Source organism: Mesoplodon bidens (assembly GCF_964165515.1).
Source record: "Mesoplodon bidens genome assembly, chromosome: 1".
Taxonomy (NCBI): domain Eukaryota; kingdom Metazoa; phylum Chordata; class Mammalia; order Artiodactyla; family Ziphiidae; genus Mesoplodon; species Mesoplodon bidens.
In genome coordinates, this window is record NC_138176.1 from 106,747,817 (window position 1) to 106,773,023 (window position 25,207).

The window sequence follows — 25,207 nt, forward strand, 5'->3', positions numbered from 1 at the left end:
CTGCTGGCGCGGCGCGGCGGCTCGGCACGGCGGCGCCCGGGCGCAGGCGAGCGGGCGGAGCAGCGGACGGTGCTCAGGCCGCCCCACGCGCCGGGCTCGCGGCGGAGCGCTCCGGACTCGTCGGGGCCCGCGGCCGCCCGCGCCTTTCAATGGGCAGCTCGCACTTGCTCAACAAGGGCCTGCCGCTCGGTAAGGCCGCGCGCGCGCATTTCCGGCCGCGGGGGCGGGGCGGGGCGGGGCAGCGGGGGCGGGCGGGGCGGGCGCGGGCCCCGGCTTTGTGTGCGAGTGCGCGTGCGCGCCGGCGTCCGCGCGCCGGCGCCCGGGGGCGGGGATGGGGGCGGGACCGCGGGAGCGCTGTGCGTGTGCGCGTGCTGCTGCGTGCGCGTGCGCCGCCGCCCCGCCCGCGCAGGTGACACAAAGAGGCGCGGGGGCCTCGGGACCCCCGCAGCCGGGACCTCGCACTCGGTGCGCAGTCCCCCCCGGCCCGTCCGTCCTTCGGGCCGGGCTGGCCGGGTCCCCGTTGACGGGGCCTCGCAGGGAGGCCGGGCGCGCCGGTGACCCCGCGTCCTTCGGGGCCGGACCTCGGACCGCAGCCGGGGGATGTGCGGTGCCGCAGCCTCGGACCCGAACCGGCCTCTCTGCGGGTCCGCGGCGCCCGGTCTTCCCGCAGTCGATCTTTACTCGTTTTTGAAATGAAATGACCGTTTTGAGATTTTTACTCGTTTTTGAAATGACCGAAGTGATGCGTCAGCTGGGAGGCGCGCCGTTCCCGCTCATCCGGCAGAGGTGGCGGCAGGGCGCCCTTTTCTGTATGAGTCCGTTTCCACCTGAGTAACGGGACAGGTGTGACCCACTTTTGTTTGTCCCCAGGCACCTGTGCCCTTCCTGTTTTGAAAGGTGTCAGGAACAGGCATTCTCCGTGCCCCGGGTAGCGCTGGGGGGCGCAGGCCGGGCGGGGGGCGCCACGGGTGGTGTTGGTTTGCTGGCCGCTGCCCTACGCCCCCGTCAGGCCACTTCCGTGTCATGCCCACCTGTCTTTCCACCCTTGCACAGCCCCAGCTTCTCCGGGCTTCCAGCCACCGGGCTGGGGCCTCCTCGTGGTAGGGGCGCATCCTGTCGGCCGGGGGGGCCCCCCCCCTCAGCTTCCAGCGCCACCACCCTGCCCCTGGCGCCTGCAGATCGGGGCCCCAGGCTCCGAGGCCTGTGGAGGGAGGAGCTGCCGTGGCACCTGAGCCGCGGGTTTGGACGGAGCTTCCTCTGTCTGGTGCCTGCCTGTCCCGGAAGGGTGCAGCGGCCCTGGGCTTGCCAGGAGGACGGCCTTTAGCTGGCAGCCTCTTAAGCCGGGAACCTGGCCGGGGCAGACCCTTTCTGGTGATGCTCTTCTTCGTGGTTGGTTAGGACAGGTTTGCTCTCGGGAAGTGGGATGGGGTAGGTTTTCTTCCAGGTGCTCTGAGTTGAGTAGTCACGAGGGTAAGCCCCTCACCCAGCTCCCACTTCTCTGGGTGGCTGGAGAGTTGGCTTGCACAAAGGGTGTCCAGAGCCGGGACTGCCGGTCGTATCCCATGGGGGCGTCCTCCACCTCTCCAGCCCCCCCCCCTTTTCAAGAGGAGCAACTTTATTTCTATAAAAACATACACAGGCAAATAAATACTCAGGAGAAAGCCAGTTCCCAGCAGTGTGGACGTCCGGGGTGCCCTGTGGGTCAGTGTAGCCTGTCTACTCTTGAATGGGGCAGCATCCTTCAGCCTCTGGGGCAGTGACCACAGCAGCCAAGAGCACAGAATTGTCCCTGGGGGAATCCCGGCTGAGCCCCTGACCAACACATGGTCATGGGCCCCTTACATGACTTCTCTGTGTCATGTCTGTAAAGTGGGGATGGAGCGTGTGAAGAGGTGAGATCACATGAGATCACATTAGTGAGTGTGTGCCGGGTGTTGGGGATGGAGGGACAGGGCCGGGGGCAGGGCTGAGGGACAGGGTCTCCACGCAGCAGCTGTGAAACATCACTCTGGAAGGTAGGAAGGTGACATTCCCTAAGTTACGGGTGGCATCACGATGAATCCGCCCCAACCTGCGTTCTTTTGACGTGGACAACGTTCTTGTTTGTGGGATTCTGAGCATCACGAAGGTAGCAGAACACATGCACATACGTGGGCGTAAATGAAGATGGTGAAAGAGGTGAACACGCGTGGGGAAGTCTTGGTGACGCATCCTCGCCTTTTGTCACAGTTTTTATCTAGCAGGTGTGTGGGGTGTCTTTTGGTTTCTGAGAAGTTGAGGCTGACTCTGGCCGGTGGTCCTGCTGGAGGTTTTACGCGGCCACGCGTTGCCTCCAGGAGCGCCCTGGCCTTGGCTGCAGGGGCTCAGCGCCCACCCCAGCCAGACTCTGCCTGGGGCAGCATGGCGGACCCCGACCAGACGGCTGGGCTGCGGGGCAGCGGGGCGAGCTGGAGAAGGCTGGCTGCTGCTGGCTCTTCAGGCAGAGTGACGCAGGGGCAGGCGCGGGGCCGCCCCGGGTCCTCAGATTCCTATCTCAGGAGGTGGCTTTCCGGAGGGCGTGCCTGGTGGTCAAGCTGGAGGGCCGGTGCTGGCAGAGGGGCTGGCTTCACGCAGGAGGGTGGGGAGGTGGCAGGGGCAGCGGCCGCCAGCGGTGCCAAGGAGTTTGCCTTTCCTGCTGCTGAGCCGTGCGCGTGACAGGCCCCGGCTGCGGTGACTGGGGCTCTGCGGCGTACGGGCCAGAGGCCTCGTGGAGCCAGGAGAGCACACCCTCGCCGTGGGCCCGGGGAGACGCCGTTGGACGGGCCGTGGGGCCAGAGCCCTGTCCGTGGCTGCCGCATTTGGGGCCTGGGTTGGGGGGGCAGTTACTGGGGCTGGAGAGGAGCAGAGGCCGTTTTGGGGGCGAGTTCTGGGTGCGCTGAGCTTAAGATGTTCATCGGTGCTGCAGAAGGAGGCGGGAGCTGGCCCGGGACGCTGACCCGGTGCTCAGGGCGTGGTGTGGCCGAGGGCCGGGTTCTCGGGAAGCCCGGGCTTCCTGCAGGCTCTGGTGCCAGGGATGCGCTGTGATGGGTCTGGGGGGCTCAGCGACTTGGGTGACCCCAGAGTGTGCCAGCTGCAGCCCGTGGACCCTCCGAGGGTAGCCCCACACTGGGGAGCCGTGGCCGAGGACACGTCTTAGGTGCGTGGGGGTGGGGTGGGGAGGGAAGGAGTGGCCACCCGGCAGGAGGGCCACGCGGCCAGTGCGTGGAGCTGGGCAGGAGGGAGCGCGAAGACGGTGCCAGAGTGTCCACGTCCCCCCACGCAGCTCCCCGTCGTTGGCGTCTTCCCTTAGCGTGAATGCAAGTCGCAGCTTAAGTCCCCTTTCGTCCTTTCCTGTCCCCTCTTGTTCCCTCCCGTTCTGCCGTCCCCTCTTGTTGCTGGGTGGCGAGGCTCAAGGGAACCATCTGCCAGTCCTAGGGTCTGGGCGGGGTGTTAGGGCAGCCGCCTGCCGGGCCTTCATCAAGCGCCCTCCTGTTGGGCCCGAGCTGGGTGGCGGCTGGCACGGACGTCCACTTCGGCCCTGCAGGTCTGGCCACTGCCCGCTCCCGGCGTTTGCCCGGGAGCCGGGGCAGCCCAGGGCCGTGGCGCTGCCAGCTTTTGGCACGGGCTTCCTCTCTCGGCAGCCGCGCTGGCCCCTGCGTTCCCCTCCCCCCTTTACTGAGCCGCTGGGATGCGGGCACGCACTGCCTCTCCCCATGGCGGGCACCTGGCGCCTCTGTGACGTGGGATAGAGCCGTCTGTGCGTCAGGCTGGTCGTCAGAAATCCCTCCCTCCCCACGTACTCGCTGGGTGCCCCCGGAAGCCTGTCCTGGCAGAGCTCGTGTTCTGGCCGTACGGCCCCAGTGGTCAGCTGGCACCCACGTCCATCCCTGAGCAGAAACGGGGCAGGCGGGAGGGGACCAGGGAAGCTGGCTGGGGGTGGTGGGAGGAGGTGAGGCCCGGAGGAGAAGAGAGCCCGGGAGTGTCACGTGTTGGAAGTGCGGGGCTGTGGCCCCCGGCAGGTGCTCCCGGCAGCAGGTGCGGCCCCGCGGGCACACTCACCCCGACAGCACCTCCGCGTGGTGAGCAGGTGCGGGGAGAGCGGTGGGTGCTGGAGAGGGTCCACGTGAGGACAGGACGGGCCCTCCTGCGCCCAGAGCCCCGGGTCTGGGGCTGACCAGGGAGGGCGTCTGGACACCCGGGAACCTGGGGCCAGCCTCACACCATCGGGAGATGACCCGTCTGCTCCTCGGCTGTCCCATCGCTGAGGGGACAGAGTCTCCGCCCTGACAGGTGTCCTGGCTGCCAGCCACCCGCTCCCCAGGGTGGCCCCTCACCACGGTCACTGAGATCACCAAGGGGCTGGGGCCCTCCCTGTCGTATCTGGTCCCCAGAGTTTCTTTGCAAGGAGCTGGCCCTGTGTCCCACCCTCCTAGATGCGGTCCAGTTTCTGGTAAGGGGGAGGGGCAGGTGTGTCTGGAATCTGGCCGGGGGGCTTCCGGCCAGAACCCCATCCCTGCCACGCCCCCGACCACGAACCAAGCCCCTGGCTCACCTGGCGGGGGAGGAGTGCAGACCCTTGTGGCTCCCGAGAGACAGGCGGGTGAGTAGAGGGCCGGAGCCCCTGAGACTCGTCCAGTCAGCGCAGGGTCGGGGGGGCCAGGCTGGCCGCACTGCACCCACCAGACGCGTGGGACATGGCCTGTGCGCCACCCCCAGGGTCCACGCCTGCTGGCCACAGGCCTTGCTCTCTCCAGCCATCCTTCACTCCCTCTTTAAACATGGGGCTGTTCCCCCGGAGGGCAGAAGGCCTTCTGTAGGTTCCTGTGCAGGGTGTTTGGGGCAGCGGTGGCTGTAGAAGGTGGTTTGGTGGCCCTGGGGTCCCTGGGGCTACTTGCTGGCCTGCTCTGGGCTTGACCATGACCCTCCCCTCCCCTGGCCTGACCTTGTCAACCCTTCAGCGCACCCCCTGCTGCCCTGTGCATCCAGGGGCTCTCCCATCGGTGTCTTGAGCAGTGAAGTCACTTACGGAGCTTCTGTTTGGCTTATTTCTAGAAACAAGGTGCACCTTAGTGTTTTCACCCATGAGCGTCCCCAGCACGAGCCCAGAAGCTTCCTGCGACTGTGGTCTTGCTGTTATTTCAAGCACAATTGGACGGTTGAATCCCTGTGTCTTGGCCACTGCTGGACGCTGCCGTCCTGCCCCCAGAGCACTGGGGCTGGGGAGGGGAGAGCCAGACTCACCCTGTCTGTCTGCAGTGCCCACCAGAGGTCGCCTCCCATCTACACGTTGGGCCTGAGGCCTGCCCAGGGCCCTCCGTTTGTCCAGGCTGGCCTCCGAGGCCCGCCAACCGCTCCTCTGGGTGGGCACCCACCACCCCCACGGGGTAGCAGGGATGCATCTGGCTCCTTTTAGGCTGCTCAGCATTGGCAAAGCAAAGCTTCCTTTTGAGACCATTTTCACAAAAGGATTGGTGGGCGGTGGACACGGGAGAGCCCAGGGGTCCAGGTTGTTTCACCAGGGCTGGGAAGACACAGTGCTGGGCCGCACTTGAGGCGCGTGAGCCCCGGGCCCTCGGGGGACAGGGAACCGTCGGCATGTCGCGGGCGTGTAGGGACGCTGCTGACCGGTGGCACCGCGAGTGAGCCAGGGAAGGCCTGGCTGGGTGCTGTCCCGCTTTCCCAGTGCAGCTGGCCCTGGTTCCTCCAGGGTTTAGAGAGGGGACTGAAGAAAGCCTCGTGACCAGATGGCTGGCTGTGACTTCTCTGGGGTCCCCATCACCTGCACACACCGATATCCTCATGTGTGGTTCCTGGGGACCCTTGGGTAGGAGGGCAGGGCACCCAGGTCGGCCCGACTTGGCTGTGCGGAGGTGACTGATGTGGTGCCTTGCCCGGTGCTGCCACTGCATCTTGGAATGAGCTTGGGGCCAACTTTGGAAGAGACGATGGGATCAGTGGGACCTGGGTTGCAGGTGTTTGAGGTCCTGGAGCGCGCTCTCCTGCCTCTGCCCAGTCGGGGCCACGGCGGGGGTGCCCACTTGCAGTCGGCAGCATCCACCCTGGCTGCAGTGTGGTCGGTCAGCGGGAGCGAGGCTGGGGCCCCAGAGCCAGCGAGACCCCAGGCGAGGCTAGCGTCCTTGCCGCCCAGCCTAGGCACCCCACCCCCCGTCACTGTCCCCGAGCCCCTCTTGTGAGGTTCAGGGTAGGAAGGTGAGGCTGGCCTCCAGGTCGGCCTGGAGTGAGAGGAGGGCCTGAGGACTGGCACTGAGGGTCCCTGAGGTTTTGGGGGTGTCGTCCTGTCCTGGGGCCGCCCCCGGGGCCGTGTCTGGGGTGTGGGGTGACACCTGCTGCCTTACGGCTCGTTGAGTACGTTTTTCACCGGAGGAAGTCAGATCAAAGGAGCCTCCGCTGTTTGCAGCGTGGAAGCGTTTTGCTTTCTCATGTTTGGTGATTCCGGAGGAGCGTGGCTGCGTGGGGGGGGCCCCGGCGTGAGTCGCAGGAGCTCTGGTAGTGCGACCCCTCGGGCACGGAGTCCCTTCGCGGTGGGGCTGCTGTCCACGCTGCGTGGCCCGGGAGGCGGAGCGGGTGCGGCGGGACGGGGACCGGGGCCGGGGCGTCATGACCCCCACCTGTGGGAGCGTGGGGGGCCTTGGCGCATGTGGCCGCATGGGGCTGAGAGGGGCCGAGGCCGCCTGGGAGCCGGTGGTGAGGTCAGTTCGGGTGCTGGACACCCACTGGGTGGCAGGCACTGAGGGCCGCCGATGGCCCGTGGCTGTAGGCTGCCCCCTGGCCCTGCTGCCCGTGTCCTGGGGTCGTGGGCTGTGCCTGGCTGGCTGGCTGGAGCTTTTTAGGAGCGGCTGGCCAGTTCCCGCAGCTGAGCCAGATCAGGGAGGACTCGGGTGCGCCCGAGGTTTGGGTGATGACCAGGTCGTCCTGCCCGCTGGGAAGGGCTAGGCAGCTCTCTGGAGAGGACTGCACCTGAATCTAGCCCCAGTCCCGGGACACCGCCCGCGGGACTTGCGGATGGGATGCAGGAAGCATCCAGGTCAGGGTCTGTGTCCCGGGGCCCTTTCCCCCTGCGGCCTGTCAGAAGTCCAGTCACCTTGCCCTGTCATGGACCCAGGAAGCGATCGGCTCCGTGAGATAGGAGCTTGCTGAACTGGCCACAGACCCGCTTTCTCGGCCGTCCTGTCCCCAGGCCTCCCAGCTAGTGCACGTGGTGGCATCCGGGCGGGGTCCCGGGTACGTGGCGGCGACCTTCGGGGTGAGCCTCTTGCCTCTGCGTCCGAGCTGTGGCCCCGCCGGTCACTCCCACGCAGGGCCGGGCCTGATTCCAGGTTGGTCCCAGCCCGGCAGCCACAGGCCTGGGGTCAAGGTGCAGGGAAGCCCCTCCTCCATGGACCTGAGGTTCGTGAGTCTAGTTGACCCTCAGTGGTGTTTAACGTGTCTCTTGTGTTTAATTTTTAGTCAGACTTTGACCCGGCGTGGGCTTCAGTGGTCGCCGTGGACAGGAGCCTAGGAGCTTTGGTTCGAGACAATTAAAGACGTGGGATGAGGATCCAGTGACAGGACGCGGTTCTGCAGGGGGATTCTGAAGATAGACGCTTTGAACAGTCGAATTCATGGTCGTGGAAGCCGAGCCCATATTAAGAGATGTCAGGTTGGTCGGGGCTCGGGAGAGTGAGGCCGCCCGAGGCTGGTGTCCCCGCGGCCGCGGAGGAGGCGCTGCTCCTGGGCTCCCTGCGTGTGGTGGGGTTAGGACAGGGACGTCCCGAGTGGGCGAGTCGCCCGGGCCAGCGAGGCCTCGGTCGGGCCTCACGTTTGCCATGGGGTTTGCTTCTGTCGAGGGTCTCGAGGGAGGGGCGCCTGGCCAGGCCACAGGTCGGCGCGGGGTCTCTCTGGATGTTCCCGTGGCCTCGCTGCAGTTGGGAGCCCTCCCGGTCGCGGTGTCTCCCATTGGGGGTTCCCGTCCTCTCTGACCGCTGGGCGCTTTAGACAAGGCTCTGCAAGCACCTTTCAGCTAAGACACCTTCGCAGACCCGGAGGGCTCGGTTTCTTGAGGTCGTGTGGATCGATGTTGGGCAAAGTTCCAGCTGAGCGAGGCTGGGAGTGGGTGTTTGTCACACGCTAAAATGAGTAATGTCTTTAAGTGAAATGCCACTGTTCTCCCAGTGGAGCTGGAGAGACCAGGGCACCGTCTGCACAGGACCGCCACCGTCGCACCGCAGACAGAGGGGGCCTGGACGCTCTGCTCGTGATGTAGGGGGAGGTGACCAGGGAGGTCCTGTCCTTTGGACCCCACGCCAGGAGCCCTCCCGGCGGTCCTGGTGCCTTTGCCGCCTGTCCTGACGGCTGTGCGCTCTTGGGAGTGGTGGGCGCTGGCGGTCTCGTCCTGCACCCCGCGCGCCGGCTGCCACGTCCCAGGGCGAGCCTTGCGGGGCCGTGGTGAGGGGGCGGGCTGATGCGGCCACCGCTGTCTCGCGTGTCACCTGTGAAGCCCTCCCATCTCCACCTGGGCCTCGTGTGGAAGGAGTGAGTTTTTAATCATTCTTCGCTGTCTCATTTTGGGAAGGTGAGGGGTTCTGGCCTTCTTCCGGTGTCCTAACCCTCTTCTACCTTTACACTGTTTGTTGCTCCTCAAACCTACAAGCAGAGGCGATGCTGGTGCTGGGTGGGTCCCTGTCGGGTTTTTGGGTGGCAACACCACAGCATCGAGTGGAAGAGAAGCATTGGGTGCGTCCCCGAGCCCGTCGTTCCAACCTGCGTGTCTGGACGTCAGCTGGAGCGCGGGGCTGCCTGGGGCTCTGCATCCCTGAGGCCCTGATCCGTGGAGGGGGGCAGTCACCACCGTCGGTGTCCACTCAGGCGGCAGTGAGCTGTGGCAAACACCAGTGTGTTTTCCTTCCTGATTTTTAACTTATTTTTGACAAAGATCCTCGTGGCTGGACACGTAGAATTGGAAGTCCTTGGGGTGGGCTGAGGTTTCAGCGGGGGCTGTGCTGCCGCAGGAAGCTGAGCGTCCGGCCCTGTCGTTGCAGGCGTCCGACCTCCGATCATGAACGGGCCCCTGCACCCCCGGCCCCTGGTGGCACTGCTGGATGGCCGGGACTGCACGGTGGAGATGCCCATCCTGAAGGACGTGGCCACAGTGGCCTTCTGTGACGCACAGTCTACACAGGAGATCCACGAGAAGGTACCAGGGGTGGGGGCGGGGAGGTGGGGAGCCATGTCCTCGCCAGCACTGAGGCAGGTGTCCCAGGGTTCCTGCCGGAGTGGGCAGGTGCGGTGCTGCCTCACCACCTGGCCTGTCGGGAGGCGGGGGTGGGACGTCTCCATTACAACCAGTTCTTTCCCAGAAAGTGGCGTCTGGGGATGTGGCTGCAGTGGACGGTGCTGGGGGCGGGCAGGCTGCATCTCCATCACCTGACGACTCAGGCCGCGGCAGTTGCCAGGACACCCCGAGCCTGTTCCGCGTGGTTTGCAGCTCTCAGGTTCCCTGGGACAGGTAGTATGTTAATCTGGTTTCTGTTTGTAGTCACAGCCAACCGGGTACTTCAGAAGCACCTTTCCCCTGAGTCAGCTGAGGAAGCTGGACCAAGGTTTATAAAACCTAGGTGCTTCGGAGAGCCAACAGGGTCAGGAGAGGCCCAGATGCCGCAGGGGTGGACAGGTCCTGCCCGCTGGGCCGGGGCATCAGCTGTGCTGGAAGAGGTGGCTGAGAGGCCGGGGCGGCTTTGGCAGCCTCATGTGCTGGTGAGGTTGGAGCCCTGCTGGACCCTGGCTCTGGGCTGGACCCTCGGAGAAAGGACGAGCTGGAACCAGATGCACCCTCACATGTCCACCCACCGGCCCAGCAACGTCCACATCAAGCCTTGAACTTGGGTTGTAGGTGACCCGGTGCCCTATGCTCAGGTGGCTGGCAGAAACAAGGGAGAACAGTACTCTTCACGGGAAGAGACCGTAGACCTGGGCCCCAAGTTGTTTCTGCAAATCACCTCCTAGCACAATGTTCATCGCACAGTCGAAGATAACAAGATAGTAGGATAAGAAAGAACTGAGCGAAAACCAGCAGAGACAAAGGACTAGAGGGACCCACGGGGCTGGTGGGGTGTCTGCTGCTACAACCACAATGTGAAAACCAAGCCTGAGCACTTCAGAAGGAGCCGAGAGCAGAAGACGTGACGACAGCAGGCTTCGGGGGAGTTTTTAGAAGATCTAGGAGCTGAAACAGAGCAAAGCTGAAAGTGAGAACTCACTGGGCAGACTTGACAGCCACTTGGGTCAGTGGCAGGAGGGAGGCTTGGGGTGAGGGGGCCACGGTGGGGAGCCAGCCTCCGACAGAAGTCTCAGGGACTGAGGGGATGGGATGGGCCACGGGCAAAATTTGATGAGAAAAAGGCTGACGATGGTCCAGAGCCGAGGGAAGGGAGCAATAAGCGGGTGAGAAAAGTGTGGCAGCGTGCACGCCCAGGCGGCCCCTCCGGGAACTCGGGCTGGCAGTTTCCCAAAGCTGAGCAGGCTTGGGCCACCTGCCTGGCCGTCCCAGTGCTGGTGTTTCTCCCAGAGAAGCAAAACACACGTCCGCTCAGAAACCTGCCCGCGAGCCCCCCAGCAGCTTTGTTCCTCGTGGCTGGAACCAGAGGGAACCAGGTGGTCTTCAGCCAGGGCATGGGTACCGAGGAGCCCCACTGGGCAAGAGAAGGAAGGGTGAGCCACGGGCACCGGCGTCGGCCGGGCCAGAGCAGCCAGCTCGTCAGGGTCACGTGCATTGTCACTCTGGCCAGCCACCATGACGGGGACAGCGAAGGAGACAGAGGTGCTGGGTTCAGGTGCTGCTAACACGGGTGTTTCTTTGTGGTGACGGCAGTCCTGCGTTCTGTGTCCTGTTGTGAGGCGGCTACTGGAACAGACTCACAGTGAAGTTACACAGAACAGCACACATGAGCAAGGACAAGATGGCCAAGGGGACGTGGGTGCACAGATGTACCTCACCGGGCACAAGCTCGTTGCCCACCACAGGGGCCGGGCCAGGGGACACGGGATCCCTCTCGTTGGCAGCTTCTTGTGAATCTTAAACTGTTTCAAACTAAAAAGATACTTTTTAAAAAAGCAGTAGTGGAATGAAAAAGAGATATACTGAGAGAAATTTTTAAAAATTGTAAGCAGTACTAAAACAAGTTTTGCCAGTAAATTTGAAAACTAAGACAAAACCTGTTTTTTTCCAGAACTGTGACTTACCAAAACTATTTCAACAAGTTAATATAAAACCCAGGGCTTCCCTGGTGGCGCAGTGGTTGAGAGCCTGCCTGCCAATGCAGGGGACATGGGTTCGAGCTCTGGTCTGGGAGGATCCCACATTGCTGCGGAGCAACTAGGCCCGTGAGCCACAACTACTGGGCCTGCACATCTGGAGCCTGTGCTCCGCAACAAGAGAGGCCGCGATAGTGAGAGGCCTGCGCACTGTGATGAGGAGTGGCCCCCGCTTGCCGCAACTGGAGAAAGCCCTCGCACAGAAACGAAGACCCAACACAGCCATAAATGAATGAATGAATGAATGAATGAATGAGTGTTAAAAAAACAAATAAGTTGACAGACCCCTGGGGAGGGGCATAGGGCCCTCAGAGCCCCACCCGAGCCCTATGCCTCCTGACACCCATGGGAAGCCACAGCCAAGGCCTTGCCTGCCAGAGAAAAACAGGTAGAAAAAGTGTCCTGGGGACAGAATTTTACGCTCCTGACAGAAGAGACGTTAGGACTGTGTAATTGGTGTCCTTAGGCCTGAGGTAACGCCTGATTGTACACCGAGCAGGATGCAGCGAGAAAGGAATCACAGGAGAACTAGAGGGAGCTCCTGGGAACTAAAATGGGAGCGGAAGATTTAAACTTTAATAGGAAGCTCAGAAGACACAGTCAAGGGAAGCCCAGAGGAAAGATGGAAGCGATGAGGAACGAGGAGAGATTCGCAGACTCCCCAGGGGTGCTGTGCTCAGCTGGCCAGTGCAGCCGCTCTCAGGAGCCTCCCGTTTCTCATCCGGGACAAGCACTTCCTTCCCCCCTCTTTGCTGCCAGGGGTGGCCAAATGACTAAGTCCAGCCAGGGAGAGGACAGCAGCCTTTGTGTGCAGAGCCACCTTCTCTCTTTCTGCTGGCTGGAAACCAGATGTGGCGGCTGGAGCCTGGGCAGCCACCCAGACCACAAAAGGAAACCATGTGGAGCCAGGGGAGCCTGGTAATGGCGGGGCAGCAAGACCAGGAGCCCAGGACCGCGATGGCTCTGGAGCTGACACGGGGTCCGTGGACCACCTGGCTGCAGGCTTTTTCCCTAGAAGGGAAATATCAGCGTGTCTTCTGTGTCACATCTGATCAGGGGTTTCTACCTCCTCACAGCTGGTTGGACGACCGTCCAACGTTATTTGAGCGTTAAGGAGGAGAGACTGACGTTTTCACCACAACATGAGGAAAATTACCAAAGCTGAACGGAGGCTCCCATGCTCCTGCCACGAACCCAGGACGAATGTCGGGGGCCCTGCCATTCAGGATCCAGATTTCACCAGCGCCAGGGGTGGGGGACAAGAACCAGAGCGGCCCCAGCTGGGTGTGTCAAAGCTCCTGAGAGGAGGGGTTTAACCAGGCTCGCTCGCCCGCCCACACGCGGGGCTGGCGGAGGCGTTTCTCCCCTCCGCTGCTCTCTCTGAAGCTCCTTAGCAAAAGTCAGGTGCCCATGAGGTGGGGGCAGCCGTGGAAAAAAAGACCTGGGGTCCCGTTGAGGGGCCGGGCCAGGGTGGGAGTGACGCGGGGACGCGCCTGGGGTTCCAAGGGCACCAGCGGGGGCCTCGGAGTGAAGCGCCCAGTCCCAGGAGGGATGTGCCGAGGCCGGGTAAGACATGAAATAAAATCCAGGGAAAATGCAGAAACAGGCATTGTAGCCAGTGGTGGGGTGGCTCCCGGTCGGTGGGACCTGAGGACCCTGGAGGCGGAAAGGACGGGTCAGCCCATGAGCCCTGGGGATGCTGGCCGGCGCCCTCATGCGCACCCGCTGTCACCAAGAGTGAGGGGGCGTCTGCAGGGAGCGTGTTTGCCCCTGGTCAGGACAGAACCAAACGTGGGCAGTTCTGCAGAAAGCACGGCGTGGAAAGGAGGGGTCATCCGAGTACGAGGCAATCAAAACAATCTCCCTGCAAGAGAAATCACACAAAACAGGAAAATGGGGGGGCAAAGGAGACGTGTCTGCAGTGCATGTAACAGTCGGGGGGTGAACAGCTGAAATACTCAGACTTCTCAACCAACAGGAGAAAGACAAATCCCAGTAGAAAGTGGGCGAGGGAAGGGGTGTGTGGACAAAATAGCGACCGCGGAGCAGGTGACACTGCCCCCCCCCCCAGGGACTAGCAGACACCCAGGGGCAGCCGGGCTGTCAGCTTGCAGGTCTGGGTGGCGCTCCAGCAGGCCTGTGAGATCCCGTCTGTGGTCTTCAGCCCGCTGTCCCTCCACCTGGGCCATCTGCCATAGGGAAATCCCTGGAGCCGTCTGGGAGTGTCACCCTTGGGGCCTCTGGCAGTTTTCACAGAACATGCCCATCTGGAAAGATAAGAAGTCGCTGAGGGTGTGTGTGTGTGATGCTGGGAGAGGAGACTCGGGCCGAGGAGGTGCCCTGACCAGTGGCCTGCCTCTGGTGTGGTGCCCAGTGAGTACCCCTCAGGCCCTCTGCTCTGAGCTCCTGACCAGGTGGGCCGCATTACCCCCTGTGGACCTGAGGACACCAGGTCAGTGACTAGCTGGTTACACAGCAGGTAGAGGCTGGCAGCAGTGGACGCTGGGAGGTCGGTGCCATACTGGGGGTGTCACGGCCACTTTGCAACCAGGAAAGGGGACAGGAGCCAGCAGGAGCGTGGACCTGGAGTCTGGACGGGGCAGCGTGGTGCCCCTGCAGTGGTCTCATCCTGTAGCTGGTACAGGGTGGGCGCTGCTCTGAGAGGAGCCCGGGCTCCCCTCTGAGAACACTTCGCCTGGTACCCTGGGATTCGAGAGATGCTCAGTAGAAAAAGGACCAGGTGTGAAAAAAATAATTTACCCAGAAACGTACCTGGGTGACTGAGTCACACCCAGAAATGCAAATGAAAGCTAAAATAACAATTCCAGTTTGCATGTGTCAAACGGAGTATCTGGAAGTTGGGAATGCCTGGTACTGGGTGGTCGGTGCTGATGGGCAGACTGTGCCCCGGGGGCAGTGGCAGCAGGACTGGAGCCTGAAGAGGGTTTGCAGGGATCCACTCCTCACCTCAAGGAAACAAGCAAACACGTGGGTTTTTGCTGCAGCACAGCCGGCGCTAGAAGCCACACAGTCTCTCCAGCTTTAGAAACGTTCAGACCATCGTGGACCATCCCTGCTTAAAAGTGCAGCCTGGGACACTTAAGGACCACAACTGGGGGCAGTGCTCAGGAAAAAGCCGGCCCTGCGCATGCGCCTGAGCCGCAAGGACCACCTGCCCCGTCCCGCCTGCCCACAGCCCATCCGCACGCCCGTTGTAGCCGAGGGCCCTGTGGGCGTCCAGCCGATCCATCTGCCCCTGCATCCGGGGCTGCCCCTCCCAGTGCTGGCAGGGATATGTCCGTCTCTCTGGTTCTAGCACCCAGCTGTGCCGGACACCGCGGGCACCGACAGATCTCTGTCTACATGCAGCCTGCCCCCCGGCTCCTGCCCACCTGCCCCAGGGGGGCCCTCCTCACCAGCTCTTATCCACACAGCACAGGGCGGCCAGAGGGGCCTCCCCTCTCCCCTGCACCTCCCCGGGGCCTTCGCCATGTCCACTGCCCTGTCTCTTCCGCCCACCCTCCCCATGTGCTCCCGGTTAATGCCCTCTGCCGCTGTCACACGCCGGGCCTCACCCCGTCCACGCTGGGTCCCGTCGAGTCATGGCACCGGAAGTCTGCGCCTGCGTCTGTGGCCCTCCCAGGAGGCCGGGGAAGCTGTCAGGACTCGGGCATGATCCAGCCAGTCCATTCACGCGCCTGCTGGCAGCCCCCTGCTCCCAGAGCTGAGACTCCTAGATCTTCCGAGCTGGGGCCAGAGCAGGGCTGGCAGCACCCCGTCTCTTACTTGCAGGATCAGGAACCCAGGACCCCTCTGCCTTGCTGCCCAGCTGTCCTTGCCTTGGTCCTTTCTGTGAGGTCCCCTGTGGCCGTGTCCTCCAGGCCACCGCAGGCAGCAGGAGGGGAAGGGAGGCCAGGCCAGCCTCAGAGGAAACTGCGTTCCGGGTGGCCACGTGTCCGGCTGGGACCAGGACTCAGTCATCGTAGAAGGGGCGAGCCTGAGGCCGTTAGCAGTATCCCCGAGGCTGCAGTCCCCTGCCCTGCGTCCCACGCTCAGAGCCCGCTCCACTCTGCTTACTGCATCTGCCACGGGCCAGCTGCTTCCTCAGCTCTCGTGTGGCCCCTTGTGGTCCAGCAGCCTCTGTCGCCCCGGGGGACCTATGGTCAGCACTGGAAGCTCGGTCCAGAGGAGAGGGCCGCAGACACATCACCACAGGTTCCCAGTGGACTCTGTGTTTCACTGAATTCGAGACGTCATCGATTATAACGTCCCGTTAGGAAGGAATAAACCTCGTCCCCAAGTATGGCAGGTTTTGGATTACATGATGCGTTGGAACGGTGTCGGCCCGCTCCGCAGCCCCTGCCTTTGGGCCCAGAGATGGCAGGTCATGCGTCCCTGGCCTTGGCCAGACTGTGTCCCGGTGCGGACCCCGGCTCACAGTCCTGGGCTGGGGCCCCGCCCTCCTCGACCCGCGCTCCCCGCCCCCAACCCCCAGGAGCGAGGTGCGTCGCATGTTGGTGGGCGTGGCCCTGGCAGAGCTCATGGACTTAAGCTGGCAGGTGGGTGGGGGGGCCTCCTCGAGGGGGGCCGTGGGCGGGGCTCTGCGTGGGGCGGGATGGTGGGCAGACGTCGCCCACGGCGAGGTCTGTGCGCTTGGCACCAACCTGCCCGTGTGGGCCTCGCCTGGAACGGACTCGCTGAGACACGCGGGCTGCCCCCAGGTGTCCTGGAGCCCCGCACTTGGGGGCGACGGCCCTGGCCACGCTCCGAGGGGTGCAGAGACAGAGCCGGTGGGCCCCTCCTGCGGGCTGCAGCTGGCGAGGCTCACCTCAGGTGCAAGCGCACCCGGAGCGCGTGCCCGACCTTGATGCCCCTCCCAGTGGCGGGGGGTGGGGGGGAGGCGGCCCCCCAGGTCCGCGGCACAGTGGACAGTGCGCAGGGGCTGCGGCTGCTCCCTGCCCCTGTCTGGGGGAGTAACCCTCCAACCCTGGGCCGTGCAGGGCTGACCTGGAAGCCGGGCCTTGTGCATGGTGACAGCGGGGGTCGGCACATCAGCCTGCTCCCTGTTTGAAAGGGGTGCCCTGCTCACTGCGGCGCGTTCACCGTCCCTGGGGACTTATCCGACGCTCCGAGCGCGTTGCGCCCTTGCGGCTGCTCTGTTCTGAGAGCGGTCTGTCAAAGTGGCCGCTGGCTTCTCATCCTGTTGGTGGGGTCTGGAGGTTTTGGGTGAGCCGGGTCCTCCCAGTGCCCGGCGTTTCTCGTCTGTCGTAGCGTCTGGTGCCCAAGGAGAAGGCAGCCCCCGCCCATCCCCTTGTCAGGCAGGCAGAGCACCGTCCCCTGTGTCGACCGGGGCAGGGACCTTCGGTGTGCTTCATGCGTTTGCTGATCTGTCACATTCGGGTCACTGCAGACCGCTCACACGGGGATGGGGCAGCTTCCCCCCGGAGAGGGCCTGCCATGCTCACTGGAGAGAAGTCCGCTCGGGCGGGAACCTGCTGGAGCCCTGGGACGCGCCTAGCGGGGGCTGCCCTTGGGGGGAGTGCCCGCGTGGCTTCTCCCGCAGCGACACCGGCTCACGTGCCCCCTTCACTGCAGGTGCTGAACGAGGCCGTTGGGGCGCTGATGTATCACACCATCACACTGACCAGGGAGGACCTGGAGAAGTTCAAGGCCCTTCGGATAATCGTCCGAATCGGCAGCGGCTTTGACAACATCGACATCAAGTCAGCTGGGGACTTAGGTAGGACGGTCTTGGATTCTTCTCTTTGCAACTTTGCACACTGCTCCCTTGCTGTGACCTCATCACGTTTTGTCCGTTGGTTTTACCGGGAAGAGGAGAGTCCTGTTGCAGCCGACTGCCTGGTTGGAGGTGGCCTGGGGGCTGGCAGTGTGTGGGCCCCACGCCAGGTCCCCTCAGGCAGGCGCAGGGTGGCAGCAGCGTCCCTCAGAAAGCCCGGGCGTTGTGGGCAGCGTGTCTGCCGCCCTCCTGCACTGCCTCCTGGGGACCGTGGGGAAGGGACAGCAGCCCGGGGGGGGCGGCCAGCACATCCGTGTCGGGGTTTGCGCAGCCCTGTGCACGAGACTTGCTGGGAAAGGAGGTTTGTGTTGTGATTTAGGACACGTAGGAGTGTGTACGCACAGGTGTGTGACTCACACTCACGGAAACAGATTGCAGCATGCTTCTCCGGGTACAGTGTTCAGCCTCTTGTGACGTTCTGGTCTAGTCTCTCCTTATCCTTTGTGTTGGTCACGGCTTAAGGGCAGCTGAGGACACGCCCCGCCATGGCCCGCGGTCACCGACGGCAGCCTCAGACCTGCAGCGTGAAAACGGCTCCCGCTGTCAGCTGCCACGCGTCCCAGGGTTCATTCTGCTCTGCCGGCCCAGCTCTCTCACCCCGCTATCACCTGCCCCCAGGAAGGCACCGCAGTGTCAGGCTGCGGTCTGGGCACTTTTCGAGTTGGGACGTCCTCCGGGCCTCATCCCTGTTCGCGGAGCGGGTCCTCATTGCCTCGCGATTTCACGGGCTGGGGCTCCGTCCTTCGTCCAGGGACAGTCTGGGGCATGCCGTGCAGTCATCCCTGCCAGACCTCCGCAGGGCCTGGTCCTTTGTCAGGCGGCAGCCTTGTTCCCGAGTCTGACAGGGCCTCCAGCTCTGTTCTCGCTCAGTCTCCCCTGCATGACTTCCTGACCCTGTCTTAACGTTTTGTCGCAAGTCGAGCTGGTGAGGGGATGGGGAGGGCAGGGCCTTGGGGAGGTGTGGCCTGGCCAAGACCCCTTTCCAGAAGGTCCAGTGGCAAGTGGTCCAGGAGGGGCAGAAGCAGGTGTGGGCATCTGCCCAGGCGGCCTCTCTTTCTTCCTGTCCCCCACCCTGTCTGCCCACTGGACCCATGGGTGGCTTTCCCACGCAGCACGGGGCAGGTAACCTGAATTTGTCTCCTAGCATCCCGGGGCAGGGACGTGTCCTCTGGCCTGTCCCAGGCGAGGCCCAGGACCGTTCTAGTGACTGCCCCACGTATCTCACGTCCGCAGGCATCGCCGTCTGCAACGTGCCGGCCGCGTCCGTGGAGGAGACCGCCGACTCCACCATGTGTCACATCCTCAACCTGTACCGCAGGACCACGTGGCTGCACCAGGCGCTCCGGGAGGGCACGCGGGTCCAGAGCGTCGAGCAAATCCGAGAGGTGGCTTCTGGAGCCGCCAGGATCCGCGGGGAGACCTTGGGCATCATCGGACTAGGTGCGATGGCTTTTGCCCCCGTGCGCAGGCTCTGCGGACCCTGAGGCTGGGGCTGTGCTGTGCTGCTGGCAGGTGCCCCCACCTGGCATGGTTGCCCAGCCAGGGGGCAGCACAGGGGTGAGGGGTCTCTGCCCCAGAGACCGTGCTGGCCCTTATCTGCCCCGGGAACACCTAGTGGGGCCCACGCACACACACAGATGTTAAACAGGTGCTCGTATGGTCACGCACATTCACGCACGCTCACTCTGCCATTCCCCTGCCCTGTGACTGAACGCACAAGACCTTCAGGTGATGGCCAGCCAGGCTGCCCTGAGCCCTGCCCTGGGTGGATGGAGGCTGCTCACTCCACTCACCCGCTCACTCGCATGCCCTGCAGGCCGGTGTCCTGGGCCAACCCTGGGCCCCTTGCGCTCAGACAGCAAACCAGGGAACAGAGACATGGCGGGTGGGGGGCAGGCAGGATCCGGGGGGCAGAGGTGCCGGGGTGGTGTGGGCCTTAGGGGTTGGGGAAGCAGGGGAGGGCAGTGTGGCGGGAGGGGCCTGCCCGTCCACCTGGGCCACCCAGCACAGGCGGGACCATAGCTCCCTGCGGCCCCATCAGCTGTCTCACAGAGGTTCTCCACGGCAAAGGCGCCGCCTCGTGCAGCTGTGGGAGAATTGCAGGGCAGAGACGCGCCTGCAGTAGTGCAGGGGGTCGGGGTCACGGGCGTCCGTGGGGCACAGGGGTGTCCCTCCCCAACACGACTTGCTGTCCTGCTGGATGTGCACACACAGACGCCAGGGCTGGCCGGGGCCCTGTAGCCCTGTGAGTGCCCTGCACCCAACACCTAGGCCCCCAGCGCCCTCGGCGGGTTCGAGGGCAGAGATGGCCTGGCCCGGGCGGTGTGATGCAGGCTGGGAGGAAGGAGCGAGGATGGGGAGCGGCTGGGCCTGGCCAGTGCCTTTGGGGCAGCCACCTCTAGGCAGTGTCGGTCAAGACGCTCAGTGGGGTGGGGATGCCCCAGAGGCTGCATCTCAACGAGCGCCCGACGGCCCTGGGGACCACGGCCCCTGGGCATCTGCTCCGGCCCTCCCCGCGCCTCTCGGGACTCCGAGAGTCTCTGTCTTGGTTCCCCACTGCCCCAAAGCAGAGTGGTCCCCTGAAACCTTCTGTGGCCCAAGTGGTGTAAAGGGAAGAAGCAGCGACCTTTGGATCCATGTCACTTGTGGAGGCCAAGGTTATGGCAGCTCCACACTGAGACACGGTGTGCGGTTCCCGGGAATGGAAGGGGCTCTGTAATGGCACCTGCCAGGCACACTGGACGCAATTTCGCTTTTGCCTTTTTTCATAAAAGTGAAAATTCTCTTCGGGTTTCTTTTGGTTCCTGGAACTGGGGACTGACGTCATAGGTGAAGTGGCTTAAGGCGAGGCCAGCCGAGCAGGGGCTCCCGTGCCAGTGTTGCCGCCTGGGCAGTGTGAGTGACTGCTTCGAGGCGCTGGCACCGTGGTTGGTCGGCAGGACCGCTGGGTGCCCGTTCTCCCCGGGCCCTCTGCGCTGGCGCCTCACCAGTCCCCACGGTGTCCCGTGGCCCCGAGCTCAGGGCCCTGGCGTGCCTGCCGCCCCCAGCTCCTGGCCTGCGCTGCTTCCCTGCTTTGTCTTCTCGGGAGCCGAGGACAGAGGGCTTCAGCCTCCGGGGCACTGGGGCCTATCCTGACAGTGCAGCCCCTGCCTCGCCCCCCGTGCATCCGCGGAGCCCCCTGTTGGTGCTCCCCAGCTCCCCGGAGCCCCGTCCCTTCTCTGCAAAGCCTCGTCCTGTGGACGTCCTGCCGCTTGGCCTCTGGGAGCAGACGCCTCAGGGTCACCCCGGGCAGACGGGGAACCTGAGGCGGGGCGGCCAGAGAGGTGCCGTGGTGACACCCTGTCGCCCCCCAGGTCGCGTGGGGCAGGCGGTGGCGCTGCGGGCCAAGGCCTTTGGCTTCAACGTGCTGTTCTACGACCCCTACCTGGCGGACGGCACGGAGCGGGCGCTGGGGCTGCAGCGGGTCAGCACCCTGCAGGACCTGCTCTTCCACAGCGACTGCGTGACCCTGCACTGCGGCCTCAACGAGCACAACCACCACCTCATCAATGACTTCACCGTCAAACAGGTCTGCGGCCCGGGGACCCGGGGGACGGCGTGGTCTGGGCTGTGGGGCCCAAGCCGCTGCCTGCCTGCCCGCCACGCCTGCCAGTCACCGGCCACCACGCAGGCCCTCCCACGGGGCCTTTTCTTCCCCGAACCGCGGCGTAGGGCCTTTCAAGTACCTGTGTGCGCAGAGACCTGTGTTGCAAGCATGCACAGTGTATATATGTGGGGGTGGGTCAGTTTCAACGACAGTGCCCTTCCCACGTGTGTGTGTGCACGTGGGCTTGTACACACACGTGTGTATACATGTATTTAAGTGTGGGGTAGCCGCTTGCATTGATGTGTGCACGTAGGTGTGCACTCACACGTGCACGTATGATTACGTACACGTCCGCATGTGCACGTGTACGTGTGGGTGGGCATGCTTGTACATTCAGTGTGCCCACCTGGGGCCTCAACTGCTGTCTGCCCTAGGCTCCTGAAGCCCTGTAGAGAGTGAGGCCAGACACCTTACTTGGTTCTCACCCAGTGGGTCTGGGCCTCTGGGGGACAGGGCGTGGCCGGGGGCGCTGATCAGAGCTGTGTGGTCCCTGAGGACTCAGTGAGGCCCGGACAGGCACAAGCTGCCCCAAGCTGGTGGACAGCCACCTGAGCCCCACGACGGGGTGGGCTTAGTTGGGGTGAAATAGGGGTCACAAGGAATCCCTCACCGGGGAGCAGGGGAAGCCACTTCCCTGAACCGGCGGGGGAGTGTCTTCAGGCCGCACTGTCTCGTGTCTTCCCAGATGAGACAAGGGGCCTTCCTGGTGAACACGGCCCGGGGCGGCCTTGTGGACGAGAAGGCACTGGCCCAGGCCCTGAAGGAGGGGCGGATCCGCGGTGCGGCCCTTGACGTGCATGAGTCGGAGCCATTCAGGTGCCTGCGGTGGTGCCCTGGGGTCCCCGAGCCGGTGCTCGTCCAGCTTACGGCCCACGTTAGCCTGCGGGTCTGACCCTGTGGCCACGGCGCCACGAGGGAGTGGGCCCCAATACCCACACACAGCCTCCAGGCCCCGGCCTCGGGCAGCTGAGGGTCCGAGGACAAGGGAGCCTGAGATCCCACATTGGTCAGACCTTCCTCCCTGGCCAAATCTCAGAGCAAGGGGAGGCCACCACTGTGGGCCAGGACGACCCAGTCCCCTGCACCTGGTGGGAAGGGCTCAGACCAGGCATCCTGCTGAGTGCCCGGGGGCACAAGGCGGCTGGCCCCCATGTGGCCACGTCAGAGGCCTCACGGCTGAAACGCCCGTCTGGGGCAACAGGACAGCTCCAGGTGGGTCTTCACCCTTCCGGGACAGAGCAGTGTCCGGAAGGCCTGGGGTCTAGAGCTCACAGCCACTTGCAGGGAGGGGCGGACAGCTCCCCCCACCCCAGTGAAGGCCCCTCCCCACTGCAGTCAGGAGCCCGTGGGCAGGTTTATCTTTCAGGGGGAGCCACCGAGTCTGACGGAGGGTGGGGTGTGGCTGCGGGCAGACGCGGGGCCTCTGACCTCCTATGTGCCGCGCAGCTTTAGCCAGGGCCCCCTGAAGGACGCGCCCAACCTCATCTGCACCCCGCACGCAGCCTGGTACAGCGAACAGGCCTCCATCGAGATGCGTGAGGAGGCGGCCCGGGAGATCCGGAGAGCCGTCACAGGTGGGCCGGGTGGGGGCCCTGAGGCCGCGGCATCTTCTGCGGGGTGGGTAGGGAGATGGACCCTCCCAGGGCCAGGCATGGCAGACCCCAAACATGGAGGGGGCCGAGCACAGCCCAGGCCCTCGCGTCACGTGTGTGGCGCTCGCTGGCTATCCTGCTTGGGGTGCCAGCTCGTGGGGTGTTTCCTCCACCTTGTAAAAAGTCACTTACTTACACGTGTAAGCCTTCCGGGCCGGGCCCTGTCAGCTTCTGTCTGAAATCCCCGGGCCAAGCAGATGGGGTTGGGGGCACTGCTGAGCTGAGGTCGGTTGCTTGGGGTTGGGAGTCCCTGAGCTTTGAGGGCAACACTGCCCAGACAGGACCCCGCCGTTCCTAAGGGGAGCGAGTCTGCGGAGACTGCCCGTGTCCCCAGTGGAGCCCCTGCCTCTGGGGTCCCCTTGGTGGCAGCTGCCTAACGCAGGCACCGTCCCTCCCATCTCCCCGGCTTCCCCCAGGCCGGATCCCCGACAGTCTGAAGAACTGCGTGAACAAAGACCACCTGGCAGCCGCCACTCATTGGGCCAGTGTGGACCCGGCCGTGGTGCACCCCGAGCTCAACGGGGCCGCTTACAGGTGAGCGGGGGCTTTCGGCCTGCACGTGTGTTCACGCGGCCTCCGTGCACACGGACGGTTGGGGCGTAAGCGCCCGAGCGGGGGCGACCTTCAGGGCCTGGTGGACATGAGACTGTCTGTCCGGGTGGTGGCCACACAGGGAGTGGGATGGCGTCTCCCAGCAGGCGGCCTTCAGGAGCAGCCTGGGGTCCTGCTCCGCTGGCCTCACCTGTTTCCTTCCTCTCCCAGCAGGTACCCCCCAGGCGTTGTGGGCGTGGCCCCCAGCGGCATCCCCGCCGCAGTCGAAGGCATCGTCCCCAGCGCCATGTCCCTGTCCCACGGCCTGCCCCCCGTGTCCCACCCACCCCACGCGCCTTCTCCTGGCCAAACCGTCAAGCCCGAGGCGGATAGAGACCATGCGAGCGACCAGTTGTAGCCCGGGCAGAGCTCCGCAGCCTGGGCACCGGCCAAGCCCTCGGACAGGTGTGTGCAGGGGCGGCGCCGCAGGTGGCCACGGCCTCCGGGACGGTCCGAGCGCCAGGGGTGAGAGGTGGCACCCTCTCCCCGCATCAGCTGTAGTTGTCCCGTCCCGAGGGCTGGCCGCTGCCGTGTCCTTTGTGTCCTCGTTCAGCAGCGGAAGTCAGTAGTTAATTCTATCATGAATGTCCCCGTCTGTGTACAGTCTTTAGAACATCACAAAGGATTTGTTTGCTTAGCTGTCGGCAGGAGAAGCCCGAGGCAGGGCTCAGCGGGTCTGCTTCAGACGTTTTCCCTTTTGTGTGTGGATCGCATCCCGAACCAGGCAGTTGGCAAACTTCTCAGGACAATGAATCCTTCCCGTTTTCTTTTTACGCCACACAGTGCATTGTTTTTTCTACCTGCTTGTCTTATTTTTAGAATAATTTAGAAAAACAAAACAAAGGCTGTCTTTCCTAACTTTGGCATGAACCCCCCTGTTCCAAGCGAAGACGGCGTCGCTAGCGGTGCAGAGAGGAGCGCGTGGGCCTCCGTCCCGGGCGGCGGGGCTGCGGCGCCTGGCTGCGCGGTGCCGTCCTGCTGATGTGGTAGGCTAGCAATATTTTGGTTAAAATCATGTTTGTGACCGTAACCATTTGTATGAATTATTTTAAAGAAATAAAAGTCCCAGAAAGAGCCGGCACGCCCAGCATTTGTTTTATCGGCTTCGTCTCACCGGGACACAGGCGGGGTCAGTCCTCTTCTCTCCTAGCACTGGTGGCCTTGGGGCTGGATGGACGGCCCAGTGAGCCCCGCTGTCACCACAGGAGGGGCGCTGCGGCCTGAGTGCTGGCCTTTGCCACCCCCGCCCTCCGCCCTCGGGCAGCCTTGGACCCGGGCCCCTGGGGGCTGCAGAGACCGCTGGCTCCAGGCTTGCAGGGACACCACTATGTCCTCGTCACGCCGCCGCCTCCGGAAGCCCCGCCGCGCCCGTGGGTCAGACCGCACCGCGTGGCTGGGATGCGTGGCTGCGCTTGCTCAGCAGCTGCTGCCAGACGGGGGCCTGAGGGCGGGGACGGGGTGTGTTTTTCCTGCCACCTGCCGCAGCAGGTCCCCGGCCCCTCGGCCTCTCGCCCCTGGACTCCTCCCTGGGTCCTGCGAGGGCAAACACTCGCTTACGGGAAACTTCTGGGAAAAGTGCCTTGGTTTTGCCCACGTCCCCGCCTGGGTGTGGGCACGGAACCCGGGGCGGGAGCTGTGTTGCACTCCACACTCGCCACCTGCCACGTTCCCCGCGGCCACCATCCCCCACCACTGGGGTCCACGCCGGGTTTTGGTTCATTACTGCTTCTAGAGCCGCTTACCCTTGAGTCTTTACTTGATTGTGGAGGGTTCTCAGCTGTTCTGTCTTCAGTGGTCCCCCTCGGGAATCCTAAACAACAGCGAAAGTACAACTTGCACAAAGTGGGCAGCAGCTAACGTAACTGGGAGCTGGCGGAGTAGTGACTTAGAAGAAAACTGAGAGGCGGTACGAATTTGAGAAAAAAATATAAAGGCTGGAATAAGGACATATTTATATGTATCTTAGCAACTAGAAAAAACACTGAAAAAATAAACTTTTAAATTATAGATGGATGTACATGATAAATATAAGATTGGAATTAATCAAATACAATACAAATATAGAGTGTCAAATTCACTGGTTGGTTCTTTAAATTAGTAAAATTATTAAATTCAGATAAAGGAATTTACCACCAGGAACAGGACTGAAAAGGAGCCTGTTATAACAGTTGGCGATGTCAATAAATGACAGAG

At 63.6% G+C, this 25,207-nt stretch overlaps 1 protein-coding gene across 3 annotated transcripts; it reads left to right on the forward strand.

The window, feature by feature from the left end:
* CTBP1 (C-terminal binding protein 1) lies at nt 1-24,088 on the forward strand. Of its 3 annotated transcripts, XM_081229465.1 has the most exons (10): nt 31-189; nt 7,486-7,678; nt 9,057-9,211; nt 16,924-17,068; nt 18,359-18,565; nt 20,479-20,693; nt 21,457-21,587; nt 22,218-22,345; nt 22,840-22,957; nt 23,186-24,088. In XM_081229465.1, the coding sequence occupies exons 2-10, from the start codon at nt 7,672-7,674 to the stop codon at nt 23,370-23,372; spliced, it is 1,293 nt and encodes a 430-aa protein (XP_081085591.1). In that variant the 5' UTR covers nt 31-189; nt 7,486-7,671; the 3' UTR covers nt 23,373-24,088. The 3 variants fall into 3 exon arrangements, with proteins under 3 accessions (XP_081085589.1, XP_081085590.1, XP_081085591.1); XM_081229463.1 differs by lacking the exon at nt 7,486-7,678 and having other exon boundaries at nt 1-189; XM_081229464.1 differs by lacking the exon at nt 7,486-7,678 and having other exon boundaries at nt 1-189; nt 23,189-24,088.
* The last annotated feature ends 1,119 nt before the right edge of the window (nt 24,089-25,207 follow it).

Excerpts from the sequence above, each read along its gene's own strand:
- CTBP1 (XM_081229463.1), top strand. The coding sequence starts at position 150 with ATGGGCAGCTCGCACTTGCTCAACAAGGGCCTGCCGCTCG. Across the intron at positions 21,588-22,217 it reads CATGAGTCGGAGCCATTCAG|CTTTAGCCAGGGCCCCCTGA; the intron begins GTGCCTGCGGTG and ends TGTGCCGCGCAG. Across the intron at positions 22,346-22,839 it reads GATCCGGAGAGCCGTCACAG|GCCGGATCCCCGACAGTCTG; the intron begins GTGGGCCGGGTG and ends GGCTTCCCCCAG.